Raw genomic sequence first — 22,682 nt, 5'->3', positions numbered from 1 at the left:
GCCTCAGCCCCTTGCAGCCAGCTCGGTGCGCCACCCCAGACCTGGGTGCAGCGCCCCCATTCCTGCTGCGGGACTTGCAACCTGCCCCTCTGCAGCCCCGTCTCTGCTCCCCGCAACTCCTTCCCCCACCCCAGAGTGCGTGGGAGGAACTATCACTGACCCCCACCCTGGTGGCTGAAGGAGCCTCTGGGGAATGGGACCCGGGGCCTTTCTGGCTCCCATCCGGCCCCAGGGCAGGGACTGGCTGGCTCAGGGGGGCAGGGAATGGGGCGCAGGGCCAGTCCCCTCTAGGGGGCGCCGGCTCCCACCTGGCCCCAGGGCAGGGACTGGTTGGCTCAGGGGGGCAGGGAATGGGGCGCAGGGCCAGTCCCCGATAGGGGGCGCCGGCTCCCACCTGGCCCCAGGGCAGGGACTGGCTGGCTCAGGGGGGCAGGGAATGGGAGACGGGGCCAGTCCCCGATAGGGGGCGCTGGCTCCCACCTGGCCCCAGGGCAGGGACTGGCTGGCTCAGGGGGGCAGGGAATGGGGCGCAGGGCCTTTCCCCGATAGGGGGCGCTGGCTCCCACCTGGCCCCAGGGCAGGGACTGGCTGGCTCAGGGGGCAGGGAATGGGAGACGGGGCCAGTCCCCGATAGGGGGCGCTGGCTCCCACCTGGCCCCAGGGCAGGGACTGGCTGGCTCAGGGGGGCAGGGAATGGGGCGCAGGGCCAGTCCCCGATAGGGGGCGCTGGCTCCCACCTGGCCCCAGGGCAGGGACTGGCTGGCTCAGGGGGGCAGGGAATGGGAGACGGGGCCAGTCCCCGATAGGGGGCGCTGGCTCCCACCTGGCCCCAGGGCAGGGACTGGCTGGCTCAGGGGGGCAGGGAATGGAGCGCGGGGCCTGTCCCCAATAGGGGGCACCGGCTCCCACCCAGCCCCAGGGCAGGGACTGGCTGGCTCGAGGTGCATGTATTTCAGGGAGCTCTCCCTCCCTGCCCCTGTTCTGGGGTGCCCAGGGCTCAGCCTGGCAGAGGAAAGTGATTCATTCTGCAACACCTCATGCAAATCCTGCGGGCGGTTTGAAAGAGCAGCTCGGAGCAGAGCCCCAGAGCTGAGCCCTGGGCCCCGGACGTGTCTGTGTCACGGAAACACACATGAGGGGCCTCGGCTTAGACGGGCAGCGTCCCACCCTGCACCCAGCCAACCCTCAGCTGCTCGGCTGCTTCTCCCCCCTTCCCCGGCCTCGGCACCCGGATGTCGGGCCAGGGCCCTGCAGAGCTAGGCACCCATGTGCGCCCACTCGCACGTCCGCACACTCAACAGGGGAGCCCGGGGCTGGGCTAAGAGTGGGCTGCGGGTAGGGAGTGAGGGGCACCGACAGGGCTGGTGAGGGGGTCAGAGCTGGGCTGGCAGGGGTCTGCGGGTCGGGAGTGAGGGGCACTGGCAGAGCTGGGAGGGACACTCTGCGCAGCCTCCTCCCCCCGGCTTTTGCACACATTGTCTCTTGTGCACAAGGTTTTGCACGGGCCTGGTGCACGCTCCCACCCCCTCCCGCCGCTTGCCCTGTGACCATGCATGCAGCCAATGAAATGCCAGCTGAACTGGGGTGTGTGTGTGGTGAAGCAGGACTGTTTTTAATGTTTCCTCTGAATAGTTTGGGGGTGCCTCAGTTTCCCCTATGCAGTTCTTAAGTCTCTAGGGGGTGGGATAAGGGTGTATGATCCTTGCAGAGCCCTAGAGGGCAGGTGTGTGCAGGGGTCTGGACACAGAGAAGGGCCGACACCCTGTTTCCTGGCAACTGATGGCCTGGCCCTTCCCCCCTGCAAGGTGAGAGCTAAAGGGCTGGAGAACAAAGGAATCCGGTGACCTCCTGGCCCGGGAAAGGGACAAAGCCCAGAGGAGGAGGGGCTGGAGGGAGTTTCAGTTTGGGGCTGCCTGGGACATGGAGTGAAGAGCAGACGGGGTTGTCTGGCTCACTGCCCCCCAAAATGGACCCAGCTGAAGGGTCCTGTTCTCTGCACCTACAAGCTCTGTGTTAGGCCATGTTCCTGTCGTCTAATAAACCTCTGTTTTACTGGCTGGCTGAGAGTCATGTCTGACTGCGGAGTTGGGGGGCAGGACCCTCTGGCTTCCCCAGGACCCAGCCTGGGCGGACTCGCTGTGGGAAGCGCACGGGGGGCCAGAGGATGCTGAATGCTCCGAGGTCAGACCCAGGAAGATGGAAGCCGGGTGAGCTGTGTGTCCTGCAGACAGTCTGCTCCCAGAAAGGAGACTCCCCAGAGTCCTGCCTGGCTTCGTAGGGAGCAGTTCCAGAGCATCGCCCGGGGACTCCGTGACAACTGGTGGCAGCGGTGGGATGTACTGCACCCCACGGATGGCGCTTCCTGCAGTAAGTGACTGGTGAACAGTAAAACGAAGAGGGATTGACGAGGACCAGGCATGCTGAAGGCTCAGAGAGGAGCGGTTCTGGGGGGTGGTTAACCCCTGGGAGTGTGTGACCAGTGAGAAGGACTGTGCAGTAATGGGGTCCCCCTGGGGACTGCGATGAGCAGTCTCAGGGGCGGAGGAGCCTGCAGCTTGGCCCTGGGAGAGAGAAGGACTTTTGCAGTAACAGGGTCCCTCAGGGGATTGCAGCGAGCGGTCCCAGGGGTGGAGGAGTCTGCAGCTTGACCCTGGCAAAGAGGTGGTGACCTCGAGAAGGGCTGGCACACGAGGGGTTCTCCCTGGAAACCGTGGGGAGCTGAGAGCACACAGGCCTGTGAGTCCACAACAACTTGGGAAGAGCGGAGTGACGGCCTGTCACTGTCTCCTTAAGAAGGACATTGTAACCCTGTGCAGAAAGAGAGGGTTGAGCATTGGAAAGTTCACCAAGGCACAGTTAATCGTGCAGCTGGAGGAGGATGACCGCGCTAAGGAAGAGATTCCTGACCCCAAATGGGGCTATAGCAGGATCTGGGAGCAGCTGGAGTAGTAGCCAGGCATCGCCAGGACTCCTGTCCCCGACCAGACGAGGGTCTTCACGATCGGGTTCCCCATCGGGGGATCGGAGACGGACGGGGTTGGAGCTGAGTCCGAGAGAGCAAGAGGACTGTGAGAGACAGCGAGAGCCCGAGAAAGAGCTGCAGAAGCAGCAGCAGCATGAACTGGCGGTGGGGGAGCGGAGAGGCCTAGGGGACCTCCCCGGGGTGAGTGGGGATAGACCCCGGGGGGCCAGTTCCGCAGGGAACCTCGAGACTAAATTGCTGCCCCTGGTTAAGGAGGGGGGGATGTGGATGCCACCTCACTGCCTTTGAGCAGGCTGGAGATTTGAACCAGGGGGACCCTGCGGAAAAGCCCCGGTGTCTAGCTCCCTTGCTGGGTCCCAAGGCCATAGACTCCGTCAGCCAGACGGGGAGGTGGACAGGCTCCCACTCCTGACCCCAACCTATATGTCTGTGTGGAGTTTCCTGGGGCCAGGCCCCTCGGACCTCCAGTGGGAGCGGAAGGTGATGGTCAATGGGGAGACATTCCTGGGGTGGCGAGATCCGGGGACAGAGAGAACTGTGGTCAGGCCCCGGGTGGTGCAGCCTCAGATGCTGAGGGGCTGGGTGAGCTGGGTGAGGGTCCCAGGGACGAAGCCCCTCGCCCTGCCTATGGCCCAGATCCCTGTGCAGACCCAGGAGGGGTCGGGCTGGCTGGTTGTTGGGGTTCTCCAGGATACCAGCTGTGGTACCCTGTTGTGGGGTGACTGTGTCTCTTTGGGACAGGATCCAGGCCATGCTCCGGTAACAGCCGAGCGTTTGAATTTGAATCCAGGGAACCAGTCGGCGGAGAGGGAAATGGTCAGTGAAAATGCAGATGACCTGGCTGGCAGCTGGGAGGAGCTGCTAGGCTCAGGCTACCTGCCTGCCTGTAACCAGATCCCTGGGGCTCCCCACCCCCTTGCACACCGGAGTGGGGGCTCAGGCTGGCTCTGATGCAGTGAGGAAAGCAGCGAGCTCGCTGCCTACCCCCACTGGGACAGCAAGGGCAGCGCTGAGCACAGTGGGAGCTGAGACCCCAGCTGAGTGGGGGGAGGCACAGGCAGGGCAGGGGATCTGTGGGGAGTGGCAAGGTGCTTGGTAAGGAAAGTCTGGATGAGCCTAGGCAGCCTTGTGAGCCGATGGCTGTGTCTAGTCAGCAGGGTGGGAAGGCGAGGAGAGTGGAAGATGAGTGTCCCTGGACCTTACCTGTTAGCTGGGTGGAGAATTGGGACAGCGAAGGAAACGTGCCTGTGTCTGTCAGGGGTATTGATTTGCCTGTGGAGGGAGCTACCCTGATCTCCAAGCAGTTGTCTGTGACCAGCCCTGTGTGCTGGGACAAGGGGAATGAGATCCCAAGCTGGGTGTCTGGGAAAGGAGAAAGTGTGTCCGGCTCTTCTTTGTCTGAGGAGCAGACAGAAGGGGCCTTTCAGCCTGTGATGGTTGAGGGTCGTGCAGTTGTCTCAGGGTTTGTTCTGGATTCAGCTAAAGCCCAGGAAGGGAAGGGTCCTAAGTTTGTGTCTGCTCGGGAGAATGGCCCTGTAACTAGGTCGCATCCAGTTACTGTCTATGTAAAATCCCAGAGACCAGACAATTCTGGTGCTTGTATTTTGCCTGGTGCTCGTGTGTGGTTGGGAAAGGGTGGAGCAACTCTGTCTAATCAGGGTGAGATCCTAGCCAGGGCACAAAGAGAGCGGAAAGGTGATTTGATTGTGTTACCTACTGAGGGTGTGGAAACCTGTAGCAAGAAGGAAAAGATTCCTGAACTTGTGTGTGGCAAAGGGAAGGAGAAAGCTTCTGACCTTTTATCTAGGAAGTCTGTCAGTTTGCCTGAAAGGGGTTTGTGTAGGAATCCGCCAGATGGGCCAGAGGTAATTCTGGATGTAAGGCAGACCCAGAAAGAGTCTGTTGTTGCTCAGGAAAGTGTCCCTCTTGAGCAAGCCCTCGGTGAAGAGGGTAAGAGCAGAATTTCTGGAGGGGTGAATTGTTCCATAGAAAAGCCCCTCGGGAAAGGAATCCTCAGGGAGTCTTTGCAAGCAGTTTACTGCAACTGAAGGGTGCGAAAGTGATTTAATCAAGAAAGTTTCAGTTCCTAATGGCCAGAAATTTTCTGTTGTGAATGGATCCACTGACTTTCCTGTTGAAGGATCCAGTGTGGAGAGCTTTGAGAAGGTCTCAGATGGAGTGAAAGCTGTTAAGAAAGTTAAACAGTCCTATAACCAAGTGGCTGTGTTTGGCCGGCTTGTTGGGGAGAAGACCCAAACCCAGTTTGACCCCCTGGGGTTTTGGGGGTGGCCAAAGGGCACGGGCCGCATAAACCTTCCCACATGCGGCCTGCGAGTGCTATCGACCACCCCCGACCTAAGGGAGGGTGTGAAACTGGAAGGGCCTGGTGTAACTCCTACCAAGGAAGGGGAGAGATGCTGGGGCATCCATGGGAACGTTGGTGGCTTTGAACTTCCCCAGGTCACCAGGTAAAGTGACCCCGCTCAGTTCGATCTCGAAGGGGGGAGAGATGTGATGAAGTGGGACTGTTCTTAATGTTTCCTCTGAATAGTGTGGGGGTGCCTCAGTTTCCCCTATGCAGTTCTTAAGTATCTAGGGGGTGGGGTAAGGGTGTATTATCCTTGCAGAGCCCTAGAGGGCAGGTGTGTGCAGGGGTCTGGACACAGAGAGTGGCCGACACCCTGTTTCCTGGCAACTGATGGCCTGGGCCTTCCCCCCTGCAAGGTGAGAGCTAAAGGGCTGGAGAAGAAAGGAATCAGGTGACCTCCTGGCCCGGGAAAGGGACAAAGCGCAGAGGAGGAGGGGCTGGAGGGAGTTTCAGTTTGGGGCTGGCTGGGACATGGAGTGAAGTGCAGACGTGGTTGTCTGGCTCATGGCCCCCCAAAATGGACCCAGCTGAGGGGTCCTGTTCTCTGCACCTACAAGCTCTGTGTTAGACCATGTTCCTGTCGTCTAATAAACCTTCTGTTTTACTGGCTGGCTGAGAGTCACGTCTGACTGCGGAGTCGGGGGGCAGGACCCTCTGGCTTCCCCAGGACCCCGCCTGAGCGGACTCGCTGTGGGAAGCGCACGGGGGGGCAGAGGATGCTGAATGCTCCGAGGTCAGACCCAGGAAGGTGGAGCCGGGTGAGCTGTGTGTCCTGCAGACAGGCTGCTCACAGAAAGGAGACTTCCACAGAGTCCTGCCTGGCTTCGTAGGGAGCAGGTCCAGAGCATCGCCCCGGGGGTCATCAGGAGAGATGCCCATTGGCTGCTCGTCCCTGGGGGGGCCCTGGCCTGCTTTCTTACACCTTTCCCTGCTGCATGAGTGCTTTTAAGGACCCCCCCATGACGCCTGGGCTTCTTCCCCCTTGCAGTGGCTGCGGTCCAGGAGGAGACGCAAAGCTACCCATGCGAGGCCGGCGCTCCCTCGCAACGGATCGACCTCCCGCCGTACGCCGGGAAAGGAGACAGGAAGATGCAATGGGTGTATGGGGTGAGCTTTTCCGGAGCACGGAGCTGATGAGCCGCGGCCTCTCTGGGGTGTGGCAGGGGTGGGTTATACGGGAACCCTTCACCCGGTGCTGAGATGCAGCTGTCTCTGGGGTGGAGCATGGAGCAGCAGCATCTAACATGGGACAAAAGAGTGTCTGTGTTTGTGTGTCTGTGTGTGTGTGTGTTTCCCTGCTACTCCCTACTGGATGGATCCAGAACTGCCCAGCTGTGTGTCAGAGCACCCCAGACCTCAACCAGAGGAGAGCGATTCCCCGTTGACTCCAGGAAGAGGTCATGAATGGCAGCCCATTGTCCCCGGGCACGTGGCCACGACATGTAGAGGGAGGCAGGTCCCTGATCACTGACTGGGTCCATCTCTGCCCCCCCAGAACACGACGATCGCCACCTACCCGCCCAGCCAGCATCTCTCCTCCGTGCTGGACGTGGGCGAATGGGGAATCTCTGTGACAAGCTGCGTGAATCTCACCCTGCTTGTGTTCGACGCAACGGTGAGGGGGGATGGGGGGCAGCAGATAGAAAATGGGGAAGCTGTAGTGGATTAGAGCTGGGAGGCTGGGAGTCAGGACTCCTGGGTTCGCTCCCTGGCTCTGGGAGGGGAATGGGGACTAGTGGTTAGAGCATGGGGGGCTAGGAGCCAGGACTCCTGGGTTCGCTCCCTGGCTCTGGGAGGGGAGTGTGGACAAGTGGTTAGAGCGGGGGGGGGGGGGCACTAGGAGCCAGAACTCCTGGGTTCTCTCCCTGGCTCTAGGATGGGAGTGGGGACTAGTGGTTAGAGCGGGGGGGATGTCAATCCTGATTATATTCTCCTTGTTCCCCAGGGTAAGGAGAGAAGGACGCACTACACAGGTGAGCCTCACTTGGTTTAGTTCTTTGAATTTGTCCCAGTGGTTCCTGGTTGTTTCCTCCCCCTGTAGCCCAGCGCCCCCCTGGGGAATTGGGGCCAGCCCGGGAGAGAGCGCCCCCTGCTGAACGACCGGAGGATTGACCCTGTCTCTCACACGCTTTCTTTGCACCTGCAGCCAGTCCTGGGAACCTCCTGGTCAGGAACCAGAGTGACGGGCAGCGCTCTGACCCCAACGGCGCCTGGAGACACCCCCCTGGCAACTCGGGTAGGTGGCTCAGAGCAGCAGCTGACTCAGCTCGGAGCCCAGAGCCAGTGGGGGCTAGTGGGAGCCAGGACTCCTGGGTTCTCTCCCCGGCTCGGGGAGGGGAAGAGGGCGAGAGCAGTAATGATTTCCTCTCCCACGGTGTCTTTGTGTTGCAGGTGGATTCGGGGCAACCCTCCTGATTTCTCTGCTGACCCGTTATCTCTTCTCCTAGGTGAGTCTGCAGAACAGAACTCAGCCCCACCGGTGCCCCTCACCCCCGACCTACAGCCCCCTGCCAGCCCAGCCCCCGGCTTCCCCCCTCCCACAGCTCCACCGGTGCCCCACACCCCCGACCCGCAGCCCCCTGCTAGCCCAGCCCTGCCCGCCCCCACGTCCCCAGCTGTGCTGATTGTCTGAGTGATGGTGCAGAGCCCAGGACGGCTGGACCAAGCCCGAGCCCTGACCCCCGGGGCTGTGGGGACGCAGCCAAAGATGCCGCAGGAGTGTTGGGTCGATGGCCTGCCTGGAATGGTTGAGGGGAGGGGGGGAGATGTTCACATGTTTTAGGCGTGTTCTAAGCATGTTGGCATGTCTCTGGCATGTTCTGAACCCACCCTTTCCTCTCTCCCTTCCCCCAGCTCTGGGCCCCGGCCCAGTGAAGGTGCCGGGACGTGGAGCATCGCCCCCCACCCCTCCGGCTTGACACCTGCGCACCCTTGTCCCTACCACGTGGTGCCCTCGTGTGGCAGCAGAGGGTACTGCAGGCTGCAGGCGGCACACGGGCAGCAGCCCCTCAACCCTTTGGGGCTCAGTCTCATTCCCCCTCCTCCCTTCCCGTGCAGTGTGGAGGCTGCAGATGGGGGTCTATACACCCCCTGCCCCGGCACAGAACCCAGGCGTCCGGGCGGCCTTTTCCCTGCTGAGCTACCACTGCCTGAGCAGGTGGGTGGCTCGGCCCAGAGCCAGTAATTAGCATTTCACGGCAACATGGAATTAACCTGCGGAACTCCCTGCCACTGGATGGGGCTGAGGCAAAAAGCTGGAGATTTGAAGGGAGGGTCAGACACACGTATGTTTCATTAATAGAGGAGCAGAGTGGTCCTGTGGATAGGCCATGGGGCTGGGAGCCAGGACTCCTGGGTTCTGTCCCTGGCTCTGGGAGAGGAGTGGGGTCTAATGGTTAGGGCAGGGCAGGGATGGGAGCCAGGACTCCACTCAACCTGCTGTGTGACTCTCTGGCCCACCCTCAGTCCCTGCAGCCCTTTAGACAGAATTTTAATATTATTTTATATCCATTTTAATTCATATATTAAAAGAGTTTAAAACCCTGGTCCACCAGGGGAGGGGGGCAGAAGGGGGCGGCCTGTCCCCCACCCCACATCCCAGATGTATTAGCAGCAGCAGGAGGTGACCCCCCACCCCCACCCCAAACTTGTGGGCCTGAAGCACCAGCAGCTGCGTCTGGTGATGTCTGCGTGGGAGCAGCCCAACCCTCACTTACCACAGGGGGGCGACGCCCCCACACTCTGCTAGACCTGGCTCCATTGCCCTGTGATGCACTGGAGTGCCATGAGGGGGGACCAGCTGGAGGGGCGTGGATGCCCCCTGCTGGACACCCTCGGCACTGCCTGTGGTGTGTCATTGGCCCCGCACTGCCAGGAGCAGGCGGGGATCCTCCAGGAGGTTCTTTGGCAGCAGAGGGGGAGTTGTGGGTTCTAGTCCCACTGGAAGTTCAGCGTGAAAGTGAGTATAAACAGCCCCGATGCCCCACCTCAGGGGTGGACGCATCTCAGTGCCGGGCGAGGGGGTCCCTGTGTACGCAGTCCCCAAAGGCAGCTGCGTCTCAGCCCCCAGCACTGTGGAGGCCCAGGTTAATGAATTAATTAATAATGAATAATAATTATGACTAATGATAGGGTTGCCCCGTGATCTTGGATCCGGGCGTGACCCTGATACCCTGGTATTTTGGGGCTGGCGTTGAGCCATCCCTGAGCGAGATGGGGTCTGCTCTGCCGTTCCTGGCTGGGCCACAGATTTCCCATGTGGCCTTGGGAAAGTCGCTTCATAGCCCCGTGTCTCAGTTTTCCCCTCTGTACAATGGGGAGAATCGTCCGTCCGTGAGCTCCCCAGGCGGGGACTGTCTCTCACTGGGGGGCGGTCAGCGCAGGATGGGCGCCCGCTCTCGGTCAAGCGGGGGGTGGGGGGGGGGTCAGTGCACGCCTGGCATGATCTCATGGGGGGGTGCTGACCTCATTTTGGGGTGTCTGTGCGGCACCCAGTGTGCTGGGGGTTCCCAGTTCTGACTGCGGTGTGTGCAACACCCAGCGGAACAGGGTCCCCCCCAAACCCGGTTACAAACCCTACCCCTGTGTTGGATCGCCAGGAAGTCTCGCTGGCCAGCCCGGGGGCCCATCGCGTCCGGTAGCCCGTCTCTGGCAGTGTCAAGGGGCGGCCCCCTCAGGGGCGGCCACTCACACCTCGTGGCGGATGAGGGGGTAACCTGCCCAGTGCGGGGGGGGGGAGGGGTTTGTTCCTCTCTCCCATCACTTATAGCTGCCTCGCAGCTCCGATGGGTGGAACTGGGGAGGTGTTCGGGGCCCATATAAATAGCTCAGCGGCTGTATCGTGCCCTGCAAAAGGGGGTCCCGCTCCGTGGCTGGGGTCTCCCGGGCGCTATGGCAACACGTGGGTACTCGTAATAAATGCCGGCTCCTCGCTGGAATCCTGCTAAGCTCTGGCGCCTCGGCTATATCATGTGGCGGTGAGTTCCGCAGGCCAGGCGCATGCCACGCCCCAGCGACTCCGCTTGAAACCTGCCGCCTTCTGAGTTCCTGGAATGCCGCCCCTCTCCTCCTGTCGGGGGAAGGGTAAATAAGGATTAACCGGGGCACCTCTGAGCCCCCTCTTCCCCCCCAGCGATGTAGTTCACCCTTTCTCGGCCAGCGCTTCACAAACATTGTCTTCGCCTGCATGTGACTTTGTGGCTGCATAATACGGTGCCTTTGCAACGCTTGTCTGTGGTGCTCATAATAAAATGCCTGGATGCTTGAAACCAAACCAAGTCCTGGATTGCATTGGCACTGTATTTTGGCAGGGGTTCCCATGGGCTCTTGGTTGTGCACTCTGGTCTGTTATTGTAGGGTCTCTCAGAAGCACTGAGCTTGCTCCCAGACCGATTTGTTATTGTAGGGTCTCTCAGAGACACCGGACTTGCTCCCAGACTGGTTTGTTATTGTGGGGTCGCTCAGAAGCACGGGAGTTGCTCACAGTTCGGTTTGTTATTGTAGGGTCTTTCAGGAGCCTAGGTTTGTGTACAGAATGGTTTCTTATTGCGGGGGGTTTGGAGCTTTTGGGTTGCATAAACAATCGTTTGTTATTGTAGGGTCTCCCACGGGCTGCTTTGTTATTGCAGGTTCTCTTGGGAGCAAGGGATTGCACAGACTGTTTTGTTATTGTAGGGTCTCTTGGAGACAGGGGGATACACACATGCTGGTTTGTTATTGTAGGGTCCCCCCAGCCATCTCCTAGCAGCCTGTCCAGATCCACTCCCTGGGAAGATGTATGGGCATGGGGAGGGGGCTCTATGGGTGGGGGGGGGGCTCTATGGGCATGGGGCTGTGGGTTCACAAGGAAGCCGGACTCTAATTCAGCCCACCCCCCCTTCAGACTAAAACTACAACTCCCATGAGCCCCCACTCTGCAAAGGGGGGAAATTAACCCCTGCCCCCTCCCCTTAGGAAATGGGGTGCAGGGAGGAGAAGGGGAAAGCTGCCCACCCGGGTGGCTGCCAATCCCCCATCTGCCCACAGGAGGGAGACAGCCGCCTGCAGACAGCAGGGCTCCGGGCACAACCCAGGGCAGAGACCTAGGGCCTTGCACTGCCCGGGTCTCGGGGGCAGGTTTGGGCCGCCCCGGGCCCCCTGCAGAGCTGCAGGCCTGGCTCCAGCAGGAGTCAAAGCGTGAGGGGCAGAGAAAGAGAGAGGGGAGCGTTTATTGGCCCCAGTATTCCCCCATGCCCCACCCCAGAGGGGGCTGCATCTCAGTGCCGGGCGAGGGGTCCCCGGATACCCAGCCCCCGCGCCCCACCCCAGAGGGGGCCGCATCCCAGTGCCGGGCAAGGGGTCCCTGGATACCCAGCCCCCGTGCCCCACCCCAGAGGGGGCCGCATCTCAGTGCTGGGCAAGGGGTCCCCGGATACCCAGCCCCCGCGCTCCACCCCAGAGGGGGCCACATCCCAGCGCCGGGCAAGGGGTCCCCGGATACCCAGCCCCCGTGCCCCACCCCAGAGGGGGCCGCATCTCAGTGCCAGGTGAGGGGTCCCTGGATACCCAGCCCCCGCGCCCCACCCCAGAGGGGGCCGCATCCCAGTGCCGGGCGAGGGGTCCCCGGATACCCAGCTCCCGCGTCCCACCCCAGAGGGGGCCACATCTCAGTGCCAGGTGAGGGGTCCCTGGATACCCAGCCCCCGCGTCCCACCCCAGAGGGGGCCGCATCCCAGCGCCGGGCAAGGGGTCCCCGGATACCCAGCCCCCGCGCTCCACCCCAGAAGCCTCTCGGCGTCGGGCAAGGCGTGGGGCTCTGGTAGCAGCGAGGCCGTGGGCCGCGGTTCATCGATCCGAGGAGTGAGCGGGGCCTGGGACGTTTAGCCGACGCAGGACGCAGCCCGTCCCCTGGGAGCACTTTCCATCCATTGATTCACCTTTTGCTCTCAGCCGGACAGCCAGAGCAGCAGCCGGCAGAGAGAGAGAGAGAGAGAGAGAGAGAGAAAGAAAGAAAGAAAGAAAGAAAGAAAGAAAGAAAGAAAGAAAGAAAGAAAGAAAGAAAAATTGGGGATAGGAAAAGAACAAAAAAAGAGCTAGGGATGGAGAGAAAGAAGTGATAAAGGTTGGAAGGGAAGGAGGAATTTATTTTTCTTTCTTTCTTTCTTTCTTTCTTTCTTTTCTTTTTCTTTCTTTCCTCTGACACATTCACTCACTCTAGCGACCCTACCACCAGATTCCAGATGCAGACTGGCAGCTGGCGTGGCCAATCCTGGTCAAGGTGGGGGTGGGACTTGGCAGCTTCCCTCTCTCCCCCCCCCCCACCCAGCTGCACCCTTCCACCCCCCAGCTTAGCGAGCTCATCCCAGGGCCGGGCCAGGGGCCAAGTGTCTGCAACTCCCACGTGTGTGTGTGTGTGGGGGGGGAAGGAACGAGTGAGTGTGACACAGCGATAGAGAGCAAGACCCAGCCAGACCATCCGACTTCAACAAGAAGAAGGGAGCGAGAAAGTCTCTGGAAGGAGTGAGAGAAAAGCGAGGAAAGGGGAAAGGGGGGAAGGAGGGAGAGCGAAAAAGAAGGGAAGGGATTAGCACCAGCGGAGAGATGAAGGGAAGTCTGATCTCGGACAGGTAAGGGGATCCTGGCTGGGCCACGGCGGGAACCCGGGGCAGGGGAGCCTGTGGTAGAGACGGGGCACTGGGGCTGGTTCCACTCCATCGGGTGTCCTGACCCCCAGTGCCCCTGCCAGGTCCATCGCTGCCCCAGGGCGTGGGGCGGGATCAGAGCCGTCCCCACTGGGGATGACAAGGAGACCACCAGGGACCAGGCAGGTATAAATGCCCAAGAGAGATGGACACAGGGGTGTGTGGGGACGGATGGATGGCTAGAGGGAGCGGTGTGGGGGGATGGATGGATGAGGTCTGGGGGAAGGATGGATGGGGAACTAGAAGGGGTTTGTGGGGAGGGTGGATGGATGTATGGATGAGGTATGTGGGGATGGATGGAGAGGTGTGGGGGATGGATGGATGGATGGATGGATGGACGGATGAGATGTGTGGGGGATGGATGGATAGATGGATGGATGAGGTGTGGCAGATGGATGGATGGAGAGCTAGAGGGTTGTGTGGGGGTGGATGGATACGGGAGATGTGGGGGATGGATGGATGGATGGATGGACGGATGAGGTGTGGAGGGGGACGGATGGATCAGGTCTGTGGGATGGATATATGGATGGAGAGGTAGAAGATGTGTGGGGAGGGTGGATGGATCTATGGATGAGGTGTGTGGGGACGGATGGATATGGGAGATGTGGGGGGATGGATGGACGATAGGTTTTTGATGGGAGGAAGGTTTTATAGCTAGCTCGACAGAGGAGTATGGGGCTTGATGGATGAGGGGTGGATGGAGGTGGATGGGGATAGATGGATGGGGGGTGGATGGGATAGATGGATGAGGGGGTGGATGGGGATAGATGGATGAGGGGTGTGTGGGGATAGATGGATGAGGGGTGGATGGGGATAGATGGATGAGGGGTGTGTGGGGATAGATGGATGGGGGTGGATGGGGATAGATGGATGAGGGGAATGTGGGGATAGATGGATGGGGGGTGGATGGGGATAGATGGATGGGGGGTGGATGGGGATAGATGGATGAGGGGAGTGTGGGGATAGATGGATGGGGGTGGATGGGGATAGATGGATGAGGGTGGATGGGGATAGATAGATGGATGGGGGTGGATGGGGATAGATGGATGGGGGTGGATGGGGATAGATAGATGGATGAGGGTGGATGGGGATAGATAGATGGATGAGGGTGGATGGGGATAGATAGATGGATGGGGGTGGATGGAGATAGATGGATGAGGGGAGTGTGGGGATAGATGGATGGGGGTGGATGGGGATAGATGGATGAGGGGTGGATGGGGATAGATGGATGGGGGTGGATGGGGATAGATGGATGGGGGTGGATGGGGATAGATGGATGGGGGTGGATGGGGATAGATGGATGAGGGTGGATGGGGATAGATGGATGAGGGTGGATGGGGATAGATGGATGGGGGTGGATGGAGATAGATGGATGGGGGTGGATGGGGATAGATGGATGAGGGGAGTGTGGGGATAGATGGATGAGGGTGGATGGGGATAGATGGATGAGGGGTGGATGGGGATAGATGGATGGGGGTGGATGGGGATAGATGGATGGGGGTGGATGGGGATAGATGGATGAGGGTGGATGGGGATAGATGGATGGGGGTGGATGGAGATAGATGGATGGGGGTGGATGGGGATAGATGGATGAGGGGAGTGTGGGGATAGATGGATGGGGGTGGATGGGGATAGATAGATGGATGAGGGTGGATGGGGATAGATAGATGGATGGGGGTGGATGGGGATAGATGGATGGGGGGAGTGTGGGGATAGATGGATGGGGGTGGATGGGGATAGATAGATGGATGGGGGTGGATGGGGATAGATAGATGGATGAGGGTGGATGGGGATAGATAGATGGATGGGGGTGGATGGGGATAGATGGATGGGGGTGGATGGGGATAGATGGATGGGGGTGGATGGGGATAGATGGATGAGGGGAGTGTGGGGATAGATGGATGAGGGGAGTGTGGGGATAGATGGATGGGGGTGGATGGGGATAGATGGATGAGGGGTGGATGGGGATAGATGGATGAGGGTGGATTGGGATAGATGGATGGGGGTGGATGGGGATAGATGGATGGGGGTGGATGGGGTTAGATGGATGGGGGTGGATGGGGATAGATGGATGAGGGTGGATGGGGATAGATGGATGGGGGTGGATGGAGATAGATGGATGGGGGTGGATGGAGATAGATGGATGGGGGTGGATGGGGATAGATGGATGAGGGGAGTGTGGGGATAGATGGATGAGGGTGGATGGGGATAGATGGATGAGGGGTGGATGGGGATAGATGGATGGGGGTGGATGGGGATAGATGGATGGGGGGTGGATGGAGATAGATGGATGGGGGTGGATGGGGATAGATGGATGGGGGTGGATGGGGATAGATGGTTGGGGGGTGTGTGGCGATAGATGGCTGAGGCGGGGGGTGGGGACGTGGATGGACAATGGGGGGCCAGGGATTGGGAGCCAATGAGCGTGGAGGGGGGGAGAGGGATCCACTGGGCAGGCTGGGTGTTGGGGGCCAATGGGAGGGATCCCCGTGGGGACAAGGGAACAGGAGGCCAATGGGGTGCCAGCAGGGGGGCAGGGGAGGGGGATACGACTACCAATTTAGGGTTGCCACCAACGTGCTGCTGCCCCCAGCCTCAAGATGGGGCAGGGGCCTGGGGCCTCCCTCCCGTGACGCGACCCCCACTGCGCCGGGCAGAGTCTCCTAGATCCGGCAGGGACCGGCCTGGTTTAGCTAAATGTCCTTCAGCCGGCAGCTCAAGGACAGAGCCTGGAGGCCCCTCCCGGCACTGCCCCCCCCGCCCCTCCGCGGCAGTTCTGGGGGGGCACTGGCTAAATGAGAGGGGGAAGGGGGGCTGTGAGGGGGTGTGGCAGTGCCAGCTGCTCCTTGCCCAGCCCCTCACAGTCTCAGCAGCCACCATATGTGGGGCAGGGAAAGGCTCCCCCCAGCTCAGACCGGCAGAGACTGTGTGGGGTTCTCGTTTGCTGTGGGGCGCGGGGCACTTGTCCAGCTTATCTGGGCACTGCTCACGTAACCAATTCCACAGCACTGCGGGGGTTATGGGGCCTGGCGGGGTGGGGGGGTGGGAGGGAACATCCCCACTGGCAGGGATCCCAGGCTAGAAGGGTCCCTGGGAGGCAGAGTACCAGGGTGGATGGGCCAATGGGGCTGATCCCAGGGGGCCAGGAGTGGGGATGGGGTACCAGGTAGATGGGCCCGTGAGGCTGGTGCTCCCCATTCCCAGCCCCCCTCCTGTTCTCCCACACCAGGGTCCCCCCTCCCCACGCCAGGGGCTCTGGGCACCCCACCTTCCTCAGCCGTGCCAGCGTGCCAGATCTGGGCTGTCCAGGGGGAGGTGCCCTGCCCTGGTCATTCGGGGCAGCTGATCAGAGCCGTTGCTTCAGGCCACAAGCTCCTGCAATGGGTGGGGGGACATAGACTGGCCCCTGCTCCATCCCTCCTGCCCTCCCCCCACCTATGGGGGTGCTCGGCCCTGGCCTGGGAGCCGGGGGGTGGGGGATGATGGGCCCAGGGAGGAAGTTTAGCCAGATTAAACTTGATGTGGGGGCCAAGGAGGAGACCGGCTGCCTCAGAGGGGTGGGGAATGGGATGGGGGGACCCCATGGAAAAAGGGGTAAACAGTGAGGTGGCAACATTTGCAGATGATACAAAACTACTGAAGAGAGTTAAGTCGCAGGCGGACAGCGAAGAGCTACAAAGGGATCTCCCGAAACTGGGTGACTGGGCAACAAACCGGCAGATGAAATTCCATGTTGATCAATGCAAAGTAATGCTCGTTGGAAAACTTAATTCCAACTATGCATATAAAAATGATGGGGTCTAAATTACCTGTTACCCCTCAAGAAAGGTTTCAGAGTAGCAGCCGTGTTAGTCTGTATCTGCAAAAAGAAAAGGAGGACTTGTGGCACCTTAGAGACGAACGAATTTATTTGAGCATAAGCTTTCGTGAGCTACAGCCCACTTCAGCGGCTGCATCTGTATCAGCAAAAAGAACGAGGAGTACTTCTGGCATCTTACAGACTAACACATTTATTTGGGCATAAGCTTTCATGAGCTAAAACCCACTTCATCAGATGCATAGAATGGAACATAGTCAGAAGATAGATATATACACGCAGAGAACATGAAAAGGTGGAGTAAGAGGCTAATTAATTAAGAGGCGCTATTATCAGCAGGAGAAAAAAACGTTTGTAGTGATAATCAAGATGGCCCATTTAGACAGTTGACAAGAAGGTGTGAGGACACTTAACATGGGGAAATAGAGTCAATATGTGTAATGACCCAGCCACTCCCAGTCTCTATTCAAACCCAAGTTAATGGGATCTCATTTGCATATTAATTCAAGCTCAGCAGTTTCTCGTTGGAGTCTGTTTTTGAAGTTTTTCTGTTGCAAAATTGCCACCTTTAAGTCTGCTACTGAGTGGCCAGTGAGGTTGAAGTGTTCTTCGACTGGTTTTTGAATGTTATGGTTCCTGATGTCAGATATGTGTCCATTTATTCTTTTGCGTAGAGACTGTCCGGTTTGGCCAATGTACATGGCCGAGGGGCATTGCTGGCACATGATGGCATATATCACATTGGTGGATGTGCAGGTGAATGAGCCCCTGATGGCTGGCTGATGTGCTTAGGTCCTATGATGGTGTCACTTGAATAAATGTGTGGACAGAGCTGGCATCGGGCTTTGTTGCAAGGCTAGGTTCCTGGGTTAGTGTTTTTGTTGTGTGGTGTGTGGTTGCTGGTGAGAGTATTTGCTTCAGTTTGGGGGGCTGTCTGTAAGCGAGGATGCCTGTTCCCCAAGATCTGTGAGAGTGATGGGTCATCCTTCAGGATAGGTTGTAAATCTTTGATGATGCACTGGAGAGGTTTTAGTTGGGGGCTGAAGGTGACGGCTAGTGGAGTTCTGTTATTTTCTTTGTTGGGCCTGTCCTGTAGTAGGTGACTTCTGGGTACTCTTCTGGCTCTGTCAATCTGTTTCTTCACTTCAGCAGTTGGGTATTGTAGTTTTAAGAATGCTTGATAGAGATCTTGTAGTTGTTTGTCTCTGTCTGAGGGGTTGGAGCAAATGCGGTTGTATCGTAGAGCTTGGCTGTAGACAATGGATTGTGTGGTGTGTCCTGGATGGAAGCTGGAGGCATGTAGGTAGGCATGGCGGTCAGTAGGTTTCTGGTACAGGGTGGTGTTTACGTGGCCATCGCTTATTAGCACAGAAGTGTCCAGGAAGTGGATCTCTTGTGTGGACTGGTCCAGGCTGAGGTTGATGGTGGGATGGAAATTGTTGAAATCATGGTGGAGTTCCTCAAGGGCTTCTTTTCCATGGGTCCAGATGATGGAGTCATTGTGGAGAGTTCTCTGAAATCATCCACTCAATGTGCAGCAGCTGTCAAAGAAGCGAACAGAATGTTGGGAATCATCAAGAAAGGGCTAGATGATAAGACAGAAAATCTCATATCGTCTCCATGTAAATCCATGGTACGCCCACACCTTGAATACTGCGTGCAGATGTGGTCGCCCCATCTCAAAAAAGATATTTTGGAACTGGAAAAGGTTCAGAGAAGGGCAACAAAAATGATGAGGGGTCTGGAATGGCTTCCATATGAGGAGAGATTAATAAGACTGGGACTTTTCAGCTTGGAAATGAGACGACTAAGGGGGGATATGATTGAGGTCTATAAAATCACGACGGATGTGGAGAAAGTAAATGAGGAAGTGTTATTTACTCCTTCTCGTAACACGAGAACTAGGGGTCACCCAATGAAATGAATAGGCAGCAGGTTTAAAACAAACAAAAGAAAGTATTTCTTAACACAACACACAGTCAACCTGTGGAACTCCTTGCCACAGGATGTTGTGAAGGCCAAGACTGTAACAGGGTTCAATAAAGAGCTAGATAAGTTCATGGAGGATGGGTCCATCAATGGCTATTAGCCAGGCTGGGCAGGGATGGTGTCCCTAGCCTCTGTTTGCCAGAAGCTGGGAATGGGTGACAGGGGATGGATCACTTGATGTTTCCCTGTTCTGTTCATTCCCTCTGGGGCACCTGGCATTGGCCACTGTCATCAGAAAGGATACTGGGCTAGATGGACCTTTGGTCTGACCCAGTATAGCCGTTCTTATGTTCCCCTATAGGGGGTACCGGCCCCAGGGCAGGCACTGGCTGGCTCAGGGGGCAGGGAATGGGGCATGGGGCCTTTCTCCTCTAGGGGGCACTGACCCCAGGGCAGGGGACTGACTGACTGGGGGAGGGGGCTGGCAAGGGCTGGATCCCTTGCCAGAGATTAGATATTGACTTTGTTGTGAAATGCCACTTACAACCCTCCCCCTCCCCTCTGCTGCGCGAAAGCTACTGTGGGGGACGGGACGGGGTGGTGGCGGCTGTGGGGGCGGGGGAATGGCTCAGGGCAATTCCAGGTCCCTGCTGGGGGGGCGGGGGGTCTCTAGACACGTGTCCGCCCCTCTCCCCTGCCAAATTCCCATTGCAGAGTCATATCCTGGGCCTGACCTCTAGCTTGGGGAGGGGAGTGGGGTTAGGACAGTGGAGGCGGGGGGGCTGGGAGCCAGGACACCTCTGGCTCCCTTGCTGTATGGTGTTAGGCAAATCCTTGCCTCAGTTTCCCCTTGTGGAGAATGGGTACGGTATACTGAACCATGTCCCTGCTTGGTGATGGCGGTGGTGGGGATTAATTTGCCTTTTGTGGGAAGACACGCCCTAGGAAGCCAGACCTGAGCGTGGGGTCCTGGGGCGGGGGGTGTCTCTCAAAACCCCTCCCTTTTCTGGGGCCTCTTTCCCTCCACAGCTCCCAGAACCCCCCGGGACTATTCTGTGCACCCGCAAACTCCTGTTTAAGCCCATCCCACACCTCTCTCCCCGACTCTGTCTGGTGATTCCCTCTTAGACAAGGGAAGGGGCAGGATACTGGGGTAGATGGGCCCGTGGACCAGATTCAGGGGGGCAGGATACCAGGGTAGGTGGGCCTGTGTGGCTGATCCAGGGGGGCAGGAATGGGGTGGGATACCAGGGTAGATGACCCCGTGGATCTAATCCAGGGGGCACAGAGCGGGCAGGACACTGCGGTAGATGGGCCCATGGGACTGATCCGGGGGGCAGTGATGGGGCGGGATACCGGGGTAGATGGGCCCATGGGTCTGGCGGGCAGGATACCGGGATAGATGGGGCTGATCCGGGGGAGCGGGGCACCGTGCCCCATGCCACACCCCTGCCCTGGTCACCTGCCATCCCCCCCAGAGCCCCACGACCCCCCTCTCCTCAACCCTGCCCCTCCATCTCTCTCTCCCCCGCCCCCTCCAGGCTGGGCAGGACCCCGGGGCCGCCCCGAGCCGCCGTCTCCCGCTAACCGCCCCGCGCCCGCCGAGGCACCAAGCAGGGGCAGGGCGGGGCGTCCCGGGCCATGGGGCCGGAGCCCCTGCGGGACGAGGAGGAGGAGGACGGGGGCCCCCCCCCGCCGCAGCCGCTTCGTGAGGAAGGACGGGCACTGCAACGTGGAGTTCGTCAACCCGGGGGAGAGGAGCCAGCGGTACCTGGGCGACCTGTTCACCACCTGCGTGGACGCCCGCTGGCGCTGGCTGGCCCTGCTCTTCTCCCTGGCCTTCGTGCTCTCCTGGCCTGCTGGCTGGCGGCCGCCCTGCACGGCGACCTGGGCCCCGCGCCCGCCCCGCTTCACCCAGGTCACCGGCCCGCTGGGCGCCTTCCTGCTCTCGCTGGAGACCCAGACCTCCACCGGCTACGGCTCGCGGGGCGTGACCGAGGCGTGCCCGGCGGCCGTGCTGGCCGTGGGGCTGCAGTGCGTGGCCGGCTGCCCGCTGGACGCCTCCCTGCTGGGGGCCGCCGCGGCCAAGGTGGCCAGGCCCAAGAAGCGCAACCGGACGCTGCTTTTCAGCCGCTGCCTCATATGGCGCGTGGCCAACCTGCGCCGCAGCCAGCTGGTGGGGGCCCACGTCCGCGCCCGGCTGCTGCAGGTGGGGGCCGGCGGGCACGGGGGGGGAGGGGGTCGGGGAGGGGAGTGGGGCCTAGTGGTTAGAGCGGCGGGGGGGGGGGGGGCTGGGAGCCGGGACGCCTGGGTTCTCTCCCCAGCTCTGGGAGGGGAGGGGAGGGGAGGTCTAGTGGTTAGAGCAGGAGGGGGCTGGGAGCCAGGACTCCAGGGTTCTCTCCCTGGCTCTGGGAGGGGAGTGGGGTCTAGTGGTTAAAGCAGGAGGGGGCTGGGAGCCAGGACGCCTGGGTTCTCTCCCCGGCTCTGGGAGGGGAGGGGAGGGAAGGGGAAGGGAGGGGAGGTCTAGTGGTTAGAGCAGGAGGGGGCTAGGAGCCAGGATGCCTGGGTTCTCTCCCCGGCTCTGGGAGGGGAGTGGGGCCTAGTGGTTAGAGTGGGGGGGGGGGGCTGGGAGCTAGGACACTTGGGTTCTCTCCCCGGCTCTGGGAGGGGAGTGGGGCCTAGTGGTTAGAGCAGGAGGGGGCTGGGAGCCAGGACGCCTGGGTTCTCTCCCCGGCTCTGGGAGGGGAGTGGGGTCAGGGGGCCGAAGCGGGCAGGGATACGGCTCCAGTGGCCGAGGACGGGGAGTTGACGGGGTGGGGGTTGGGTCTCCCCGCTTCCGTCCCATCACTAACCCCCCCGCCCCGTCGCCACCCCCCAGACCCGCGTGACCCCCGAGGGCGAGTTCCTGCCCCTGGACCAGCGGGACGTGGACGTGGGCTTCGACAGCGGCACTGACCGCCTCTTCCTGGTCTCGCCCCCTCACCGTGGTGCACCAGATCGACGACACCAGCCCCTTCTACGGGCTGGGGCTGGCCCAGCTGGCCCGGGCCGACTTCGAGCTGGTGGCCATCCTGGAAGGCATGGTGGAGGCCACGGCCATGACCACGCAGCGCCGCACCTCCTACCTGCCCGGCGAGCTGCGCTGGGGCCACTGCTTCGCCCCCGTCCTGGCCCGTTCCTGCCGCGGGCGCTACCGGGTCGACTTCCACCACTTCCACCGCACCTCCCCGGTGCCCGGCACCCCCCGCTGCAGCGCCTGGGAGCTGGGGCAGGAGAGCCCCGGCCCCGGCCCAGCCGGCGCCCCCCACGCCTCCTTCTGCTACGTCAACGAGCTGGCCCTGCGCGAGCAGCAGCTGGAGGAGGAGGAGGAGGACGGGGCCACGGGCGGCCACGGGGCCACGGAGACGTGATGGGACGGCCCGTGCGGGGAAGGGGGCTCCTAGGGCGCCTCTCCGCGGGGCTGGATGGGGAGGGGTTGGGGGTCAGTTCCTGGGGGGGAGGCAAGGTTGGGGTTGGGGGTCAGTTCCTGGGGGGGGAGGCGAGGTTGGGGGAGTCAGTTTCTGGGTGTTGGAAGGGGTGGGGGGCAGTTCCCTTGGGGGTAGGAAGTTGGCTCCTGGGTACTATTGGGGGTCAGTTCTTGGTGGGGGGCTGGGAGGCAGTTCCTGGGGGGCTGGTTGTCAGGGGGGTTAAGTTCTTGGGGGGCTGGGAGGCAGTTCCTGGGGGGCTGGGTGTCAGGGGGCTTCAGTTCTTGGGGGGCTGGGGAGGCAGTTCCCGGGGTTGGTTGTTGGGGGGTCCATTCCTAGGGGGCTGGGTGTTGGGGGGCAGTTTCTCGGGGCTGGGTTTTGGGAAGGTCCTGGGGGCCTGGTTGTTGGGCGGAAGGTTGTTCCTGGCGAGCTGGGTTTTGGG

The 22,682-nt window shown here is 60.3% G+C and overlaps 3 protein-coding genes across 8 annotated transcripts in view; all 3 read left to right on the top strand.

Annotated features, from left to right (window-relative positions):
• The window catches only part of LOC119564866 (immunoglobulin superfamily member 1), a 999,687-nt gene that overhangs the window by 77,222 nt on the left and 899,783 nt on the right, over nt 1-22,682 (top strand). The window lies entirely within an intron of this gene.
• The window catches only part of LOC119564865 (immunoglobulin superfamily member 1), a 798,058-nt gene that overhangs the window by 18,343 nt on the left and 757,033 nt on the right, over nt 1-22,682 (top strand). The gene's annotated exons all lie outside the window — the stretch shown is intronic.
• Nucleotides 6,942-22,225, top strand: LOC119564872 (ATP-sensitive inward rectifier potassium channel 14-like). Its single transcript, XM_043534666.1, is given in 6 exon segments — nt 6,942-6,966; nt 7,297-7,324; nt 7,498-7,798; nt 20,318-20,985; nt 21,655-21,750; nt 21,752-22,225. Coding segments are annotated over 4 exon segments (1,290 nt in total). The 5' UTR covers nt 6,942-6,966; nt 7,297-7,324; nt 7,498-7,707; the 3' UTR covers nt 22,187-22,225.

Source organism: Chelonia mydas, chromosome 23, assembly GCF_015237465.2.
Source record: "Chelonia mydas isolate rCheMyd1 chromosome 23, rCheMyd1.pri.v2, whole genome shotgun sequence".
NCBI classification, from domain to species: domain Eukaryota; kingdom Metazoa; phylum Chordata; order Testudines; family Cheloniidae; genus Chelonia; species Chelonia mydas.
The sequence above is the reverse complement of the archived record's forward strand: the minus strand, read 5'-3'. Positions and strand labels throughout refer to the sequence as shown.